Below are 8,515 nucleotides of genomic sequence, written 5' to 3'. Positions count from 1 at the left end.
GCCATAACCTCTACAAGCTGAAGAGAGAGAGCGTTCCCAAATTATGGGGGGCTAATCCTACAGTCGTGCAGGTCCAGTGTCCTCTTCTTGCCACCCACTGTGTCCTCGAAGGCCTGGTCATTCTGAGTGGCTGGGGGCTATGGACTGCTGACCCCAAGGCCCAGAGCCCTGCAGGTCCCTGTATTTCTATGACCTGAAGACCTGTGATTTCCTTGATATGAAAAGATCTAGGCCCAAGCACCGTATCTGTCTACCCACTCAAACCACTCCCAGAGCAATCCCAGCCACTACCAAGCTGTGGCCAGGAGGGTGGAGCTCTGAGTCAGAGTATAAGTTACTGATCTTGCCACCCAGCTGGAGAGCTGCCGTGATGCTCCTGAGGCAGATGCCTGCCTCGGTCTCCCACTCCCTGCCAGACCCATGCCAAGCAGAAGACAGCAGGCCCTCGGCCACCTGTGCCTTGAAGGTGAGGGAGGGGTGCTCAGTGGCTGGGGCCAGAGGCTGAGGGCCAGGGAGGCATGGCCAGGAAGTGAGGGGCAGGGGTAGGGAGCTGAGGGCAGGAGACGAGGCTCAGGGAGGGCTGGTAGGCATTGGACATCCCAGGGACCTGGGTTCAGGCAGTCTTATCCTAAAACCTGGGGGAAGTGGTTTAGCCCAGTTGGGGCCAGGGCTCCTGCATGCGTGGCCCAGCTGAGAGTACCCTCAAGCTTTTCAAGACACCATGAAGTGGCTTGGGGCCATCCTGGGGCCAGGCTAGCACCCAGGGTAGACAGTATGCCGGGGGGATCCACTTTTGGCCTGCCCTCATGGCAAGCAGGTATTAACCCTGCAAACATCCTAAGCTCCTATGCTGTGCAAGAGTATGGTGTAGTGTATGGTGAGAATTGGTGGCACTGTCAGTCTGTTGCCATCAGCTGCCCACCTGGGTTTACAGTCAAGGCTCCTGGGTCTATCCAACTCCTCACAGCCTCACAGGGAGACCTCTGGGTTCATGGATCAGGTTGCCAGGGCTCTAGACCAACCCTGCCTCTGTTTCCCCATCTAGGCAATAGGGAGATGGCCTCAATGCTTCAATCTGCCATAGGGGCAGATTGAAGGGGCTGATCAGTCTGAAGGGGGCAGTGAAGGATTGTTAGTTGACTCCTTGAAGGCAGCACTTCTTCCTCATTCCCCTCCCCAGGGCCCCCTCCCCAGCTCAAATTAAATCGTCGAATGACATGGGTGATGCCCTGAAAGTGCTTTGTCTCTTGGTGGGGCAAATGGAGACCCTGTTCAGTCCCCAAGGAGCCCAAGTCAGGGAGCTCCATGCTGGGTGGTGGCCGGTGCCCCCGCTGCCCAGCCAGGTAGACACGGCCTCCTGGGGTGTGCCCTAGTTTCCCTGCAGCACTTGGGTGGCTGGAAGGGCCTCTGGCCAGCGATGGTTCCTGCCAATCTTTTTGAGCCTCCAAGAGCTTGGGCCAGGAGAGGTCTTCCACAGAGGTGACAGAGCTTACCTCCAAGGGGGCAGTGAAGCAGCTGAGAGCCCAGGGCCCCAAGTGTGGCTTCATGAGCCTGTCCATGAGCTGCATCTGTCCCTGCGGGATTTCTTGCCCTGACCACTCAACTAGCCTGGTGATAAAAAGGAAAACAGCTGTAGTAGCTCCTCCCAGGTGACCCTTAGTCTGAGATGTTGCTCAGAGTGGCTGGGACATGTATTAGGGTCCCATGATGTCCCCTCCCAGTGGTCTCCTTGAAGGAGGGCCCACATGTTCTGGAAGACGGCACCTGGCTGGTCTAAGCTCTGACAGGTGTTGCAAGGAACTGAAGGGTACACCCAGCTCTCTAGGGAGGAGGAGGTGGCATCACCTGCCTGGCCTGACCTGAGAAGCCCTGGGGAGGAAGTTCCTGCAGGCTCCCCAGGAGCCATCTTCCCCTCTCTCCAGGCTCCCCAGACTTCATGGAATGGTTTGCTGAGGGTATGTCTGACCCAGGGATGGGCATCAGACCCACCACTTCTGAAACATGGTTGTCAGACCCTTCCCCAGACCCCACTCCCACCCAGGAGCCTGACCCTGGGAGCCCCTCAGTAATTAAGTATTCTTTTGACTGATTTGTGGTAATGGCTAGATTCTTGGGGTACAGGGAGAGCTCCAGTGTAGAGGCTGAGGCTTTTCCTCCTGTCTCTGCTACTGACTAGTCTAGCACATGGCCTGGAGCAAGCTGCCAGCTAGTGCTGTGCATTCATGGTAAGAGCCAGGTGGATGGAGTTGCATGGGCCCTGGAGACCTGCGCCCAAGTCCCGCCTCTGCCACTCCCAGACTGTGTGAGCCTGTTTGAGATATAATCTCTCTAAACTCGGCCTTTCCCTCTGTAAAGCAGGGATAATGATGCCTTCCTTAGTGGTGGTTGGAGGGTTAGATAAGCGCATATGCACAGCACCTAGAGCACAGCCCAGCTGAGCCTGCCAAGAGTGGAGTCATACATTTTGTTCCCCACCCCCACCACTGCTGAAGGTCATATCTATAAAAGCAGGGGTGGGAAGAGGCAGCATTGGATTGCATCATAGCCAATCCTGAGATTGAAGGGGCTGCCTCTTTTCCACATGAGCTGGCAAGGTCCCCCAGTCCCCAGTAGGTCCCCAGGGGACAGTGGAGTCCTGGCAAGATCAACCCCAGAATCCGGGCTGGGAGGGGGCTGGGACTGCGTGTCTGCAGCCTGAGCAGCGGGGCCCTCTCTCTCCCCTGGCTTCCCAGAAAACTGCTGTCCAGCCTGTCCTGCCCGTCCCAGCTGTACTGGTTATCAAAGTGGCTAAATATACCTCTGTACTGTTTGCCAAACAGTTCCTCCCTTGAGCTCCAAGTCCCCAAGTGCTCCCTGGTTCTTACCCCAGGGCCCTCCCAATGCCCCCCTGAAGGATGAATGCCTGTGCCTACTCCAGGGCTGCAGCCCAGCTGGCATGGTGCCTGATCATGTATGTTCTTAAATACTTTGACTCTTCACCCTGATACCCAATCCCAGCCAGGGAATCCTGTTCTAGAGATGAGCTTGTCTGAGTCCTTAAAGCTTTGGCCCTTACCACAGCATGAGCAACCCTGTAAACGTGGGTTCCCCAGCCTCCCTGGTTTCTGGTTCCCACACACACATCACAGACACTGTGCTTTGCTCTATTGCATCTTTCCACTCTAGATTAATTACCTCCAGGTCATGAATTTTTGCTCATCTCTAGCAACACTGATCGAACAGATTATATCAGAAGCAAAATAGGTACATTCATTGCAACCCAAGAAGGCCATTTCTCATAGACCTGGTTCCTGGAATGCATCTGGGCCCCAGAGCTAAGTCCCATATTCCTGCTGCCTTCCTCCCGGCATGGCCCAGCTGGGATGTCTCTCGAACCCCCTTCCCAGTCCCAATTCTGTGCTGGCAAAATGTGGTTGTCTCCTGAAAACTGGGTCTCTCCTAAAAATTCATGAGCTGGAGGGTGTGATTTGAGGCTCAAGTGGAGCCATCTGTGGCCACTGGAAAGTGGGAACCTCTCCAAGGACCTCGTGGCTCTGATGTGCTCTAGGTGTTTAAAAAGAGAGGGATATCCTAGAATGCATTGGTAGAAACAGCCAGTAAGAGTGCGGGCCATAGCAGAATTGTCAGTTTGGTGGTTATTTTTTAGCCTTGGGGGAGTGCTGAGTGAAAAGAAGAATCTGTCAGAAAAAATGTTTTAGGGAGAAGAAAAGCAAGGAAGAGGAGATGAGGGCAAGCAACATTTGTCTTCCTGTTTGCCAAGTAAACAGATTATCCCAGTGGGAGAAACACAGGCTTGAGAGGTAGCATTGGATGTCTCTGATTCTAGCTGTGAGCCCTGCGTCAAAGGGCTTAGCCTCTGATTCTCCATCTGTAAAGACGAGGCTAATAACTGCTTCGTGGGGTGGTTGTAAGGATTAAGCAAGATAATGTACGGAGAACCCGTACACAGCACCTGTGTATGGCTGGCACGCAGCAGATGCCAGCTGTTATTGTTGCTGAATTAGAGCAGGAAGAAATGGTCACCTGCATTGGAAGGCACTGAGGTTAGATGATGGGAGTGAACTTGTCCTGGAAGGCAGGACACCTGGAGTGAGGTCCCGAGGGAGAGTGTGGCTACGCCTTCCCTGCCAGAGCAGATATGGAAGGAGGCAGGCTGGGCCACAGGCAGCCCCTCCTGGAGGCGGGAGAAGGGCTGTGATGGCTGAGAGGACCACGAGACCTGGGTTCAGAGCCCTGAAACACTGTGGAATATCCCTCAGGACGGACTCCTGCCTGGGCTGAAGCCTCCACAGCTTGGACTCTAGTTGCCCTCTGAGAAAGTGGGCCGGTGGGCACAGGTTTTGCCAAAACCGCTTGCTGGTGAAAGTTGACCCTGCCTCCTCACCGGGCCAGCCCAGGGTGCATGCTGCGCTCAGGCAGAGTGAGAAAGGAGGCGTGCACCGTGCCTCGGAGGTCTGGCCAAAGGCCATAGCCGTGTCTGCAGCACCAGAAGAGAAGCAGTGTGTATGGCTTTTGGCCCAAATCTCCGGCTCCCAACAGAATGCTGTTAGAGCAAGTTATTGACCATGAAATGTTCAATATTGCAGAGTTGACCTCACAAAATAAATCTCCAGACGTATAATTGACTGTGAGTTTGACTTTTGTCCTGATTTTGAGGCAGCTGTTGAGGAGAGGAGGAGACCTTAAAAGGAGCTAAATAACGTGACCTTCCCAGAATTGGCATTCTGTTGCTGCTCAGAATTAAACCCCAGGGGCTGAGCGCGGTGGCTCACACCTACAAACCCAGCACTTTCGGAGGCTGAGGCAGGCAGAATCACCTGAAGCCAGGAGTTTGAGACCAGCCTGGCCAACATGGTGAAACTTCATCTCTACTGAAAATACAAAAATTAGCCAGGCATGGTCGTAAGTGCCTGTAGTCCAGCTACTCAAGAGGCTGATGAGGGAGAATTGCTTGAACCTGGGAGGTGGAGGTTGCAGTGAGCTGAGATCCTGCCACTGCGTTCCAGCCTGTGTGACAGAGTGAGACTGTCTCCAAAAATAATAATAATAATAATAATTAAGCCCCAAGAAACCCCAGGAAAGTCTGAAAGGACCAACATCAAAAGATTGCCTAGCCTGGGCAACAGAGTGAGACCCTGTCTCAAAAAAAAAAAAAAAAAAGTAAAGATAAAAAGATTATCTCTGAGTGGTGGAATGATAGAAACTTTTGTTCTTCATACCTTGTTTCCCCTGTCCCCAATCCCAGTAGTATTTAAAGAGAGAAGAATTGCATCCTCTTCAAAAGATATAAAGCGATTCTGGCAACACGGAGTAGAACACGCAGGGTGGCATGTCGAGGGTGCCAGTTCAGAGGCTTCTATAAATACAGACATTCGGTTGGTAGGCATTTACCAGGGGCCCAGGCTGGGAATGGATCACAACAAAGACTCATCTAAGCCTGGATAAAACTCTCAGCGAAGGGGCTTCAAGTCCTGAGATTCCAACAGGAAAGGCATGAACCAAGAATAGAACCAGGACTCCTGAAGAGAACAGGCGTGAGACTGCCCCTTCAAGGCTGTGCCAGCTGAGTGGAAATGTACCTCAGCTCGGCAGACTTGGGCCTCTAGGGACCAGAAGAGGTTTCCAGAGTCCAGGAGCATGATTGATGGTGGGGAGGCTTCTGCAGCCAGCGAGAGGCCCCAAGCCTTGACAGCAACAGTCTGTGGCCAGCCTGACCTGCTCTCCCCATCAAAACCACTGGCTGCGGTTGCCTTTAACCTCTCTGTCTCCGCCTCGTATTCACCCCTGACTCCCCAGCATCTAGCATAGGGCCTGGCACACAATAGGTGCTCAAAAATAATACTCTAGAAGATGGTTCATTCATTCAGAGGAACAATCAGAGGGCTGGCACCCTCAGGGCAACAGAGGCAGGGAGCCCCACCAGTGAGCACGCAGGCCCTGAGCTCTGAAGACAGGCCATGGAAGAAACGCCGGCCAGGAGAGGGGTGAAACGAGAGTGGCTCCCACAGGCTTAACACCTGGGGCCGAGTGAACAGGCAGAGGGGCACTGGGAGAGAGCTGCGGTCCCTTGGTAGGCAGGAAGGATGATCTGGCGACACTCTGCAGGGTCCGGAGAAGCTGGTGCGGCTGGGAAAGGTGGTTTCAGGGCCTCTGGGAGGCAGAAAGTAATGGGTCCAAGGGGGACAAAGTAGAGCAGTGGCTGCTGCAAGACTCAGAGTGCTGGGGCAGCTCGGGAGGGGTGCGGGGCCTTAAGGAACCACAGCCACTGCTCCGGATACTGTGGCCCAGGGAGGGCTCTGGGTGTTCCTTGAGGACATGGGCTTGAGATGATGGCAGAGCCCCAAGGAGGTGATCAGAACTAGAAGAGGGGTGGGATGGAAGGCGGAGCCATCAGCACCGAGGGGGCAAGGCTGGGGGTGTTGCTGCACCCCAGTTATTAGGACAAGGTGCTAAGGGAGGGGGACACCTCAGGGCTCTGGTCCTCTGGGGTTATCGTGACCCGCAGAGGCGTCTGACAGGAGCCAATCATCAAACCAAGGACTACTTGAGCTTTTGCCATCAGGAAAGAGAGGTCATCGCAGACCAGCCAAGACTCCACAAGGACCTCTTGTGAGAAACGGTGGAGTGGCGAGAGGTGGCCTGTTTCCTGGGAAGGGAAAATAGAGTGACCAGAAGGACTTGTGGGAGGATACCGTGGGGAAGAGTCCCAAAGGGCAAGGGAGATGCAAAGGTCTGGGCTGGAGCTAAATAAGTACCAGTGGGGGTGGGCCCCTGGCACGTGGTCTCCCAGTGAGTAGATGTGACCGTGCGTGATCAGTGTCTGTCACCCACCCCTTCCCACAGCCACGCTGTGCCTGCCTCCCAAGCAGGCTGCCATCTTGCCTGGGCAAGGGCAAATATCTGCATGTGGGACAGTAGGAGGAAAGTGCTAATAAGCAGTGAAGAAAGGAGAGGGGGACACCTCAGGACTCCCTTGCTGTGGGCACTCATTCTGTGCATGGGGCTGGGACATGCATTCACTCACTTAATGCACATGTATTGAGCACCTTCTAAAAATGAGCATGCTGTAGGTACTGGAGGTACAAAGATGAAAACCAGTCAGGGTCCCAGGCTCTCTGGAGCTTCCAGGACCTTCCAGGCTGAAGAACAGACAGAAACCCCAGCAAACAATGACAAAACAGCATGGGGAGCCTGGCAAGGTGGCTCACGCCTGTAATCCCAGCACTTTGGGAAGCTGAGGTGGGTGGATCACCTGACATCAGGAGTTCAAGACTAGCCTGGACAAAATGGTAAAACCTCCTCTCTACTAAAACTACAAAAAATTAGCCGGGTGTCTGGCAGGCACCTGTAACCTCAGCTATATGGGAAGCTGAGGCAGGAGAATCACTGGAACCTGGGAGGCAGAGGTTGCAGTGAGCCGAGATTGTGCCATGGCACTCTAGCCTGGGCAACAAGAGTGAAACTCTGTCTCAAAAAAAAAAAAAAAAAAAAAAAAAAACCAGCCTGGGGGTTGCTGTAATGCAAGTGGGGAGGCACAGAGGGAAAGTCTCCCCCTGGGCGATGGCCTTCGGGTGATGCCTGAAGACTGAGTCCTCTGTCCTCTCCTTCCACAGGAGGGGCTGTCTCCATGCCACCTATTGACAGTGCGGGTCATCCGGATGAAAAATGTCCGGCAGGCTGATAGGCGTAAGTATCCACTTTGCTTCTCTCTTTCTCTTCTGCTTACAGGGTCTGGATGGAAGAGGCCCTGGCTGGAGAAATGGTCAGGTAGATCCGTGTGTGTGTGTGCGCTCGTGCATGGTGTATACGTGTATGTGTGTGCATGCATGTGTGTTCTGTACTCAAGTTGCAGTTCAGACTTTGGGGTTTCTGTCACTCTTCCAGGCCCCTCATTCATGCTCTTCCCTCGGCACTACCCAAGAGCTCTGTTTGCCCACTGTCTCGTCCCCGCTCTCTCTTCCTGGAATCGATTTCCAAGAGCACCAGCTTTGCCCACACGGAGCACTCCTTGCTCCTTCTTTGGTTTAGGGCCTGTTGGGCTGAAGTGGAAGGAGAGGTGCTTAGGCATCGTGGAGCCAGCTGCCAGGTGACTCCCAGAGCCCCTTCTCAAGACAGAGATCTGAAATGGGGCTCTGGGGGCCATGCCAGAGCCCACAGCACCCAGTTCTACAGTTTAGCCCGTGGATGTGTCTTGACTTAGCAGGGCTGTTTGTGCAGTGCTGTTTCCTGGCAGCCCCAGCCTCCCGCTTCATCCCAGAGCCTGCTGCATTTCCAGGCCACAGGGGTCAATGGAGGCACCTCAGTGGGCAGAATCCTCCCCACCCCTGTCTTTGGGTGGCATTTTAAGACATCATGAGAATCGAAAGCCCCTCCCCACACTGCCCACCCCGGCCCCATCCAGAGAGGAAGTTGGCCCCCAAGGCGGAAAAAGCTCTGTGTCCAGGCCCCACAGGTGGGGAATATCCCTGCTCACCGGTCACCACACAGGAAGGACTCAAGGGCCACAGGGATCCCC

General features: G+C 54.3%; 1 protein-coding gene across 2 annotated transcripts in view; it reads left to right on the top strand.

Annotated features, from left to right (window-relative positions):
• The first annotated feature begins 370 nt into the window (after positions 1–370).
• The window catches only part of PLA2G4E (phospholipase A2 group IVE), a 37,522-nt gene continuing 29,377 nt past the window's right edge, over positions 371–8,515 (top strand). Inside the window, exons 1-2 of one of the 2 annotated variants that reach the window (XM_010369069.2) lie at positions 371–466; positions 7,614–7,686. In XM_010369069.2, coding sequence (XP_010367371.2) covers positions 371–466; positions 7,614–7,686 — 169 coding nt within the window. Of the gene's footprint in view, positions 467–7,613; positions 7,687–7,728; positions 7,768–8,515 lie in introns of both variants that reach the window. The other variant, XM_010369070.2, reaches the window with a different exon arrangement.

This window comes from Rhinopithecus roxellana, chromosome 17 (assembly GCF_007565055.1).
Source record: "Rhinopithecus roxellana isolate Shanxi Qingling chromosome 17, ASM756505v1, whole genome shotgun sequence".
Lineage (NCBI taxonomy): Eukaryota > Metazoa > Chordata > Mammalia > Primates > Cercopithecidae > Rhinopithecus > Rhinopithecus roxellana.
This window is presented reverse-complemented; position numbering and strand designations above follow the sequence as displayed.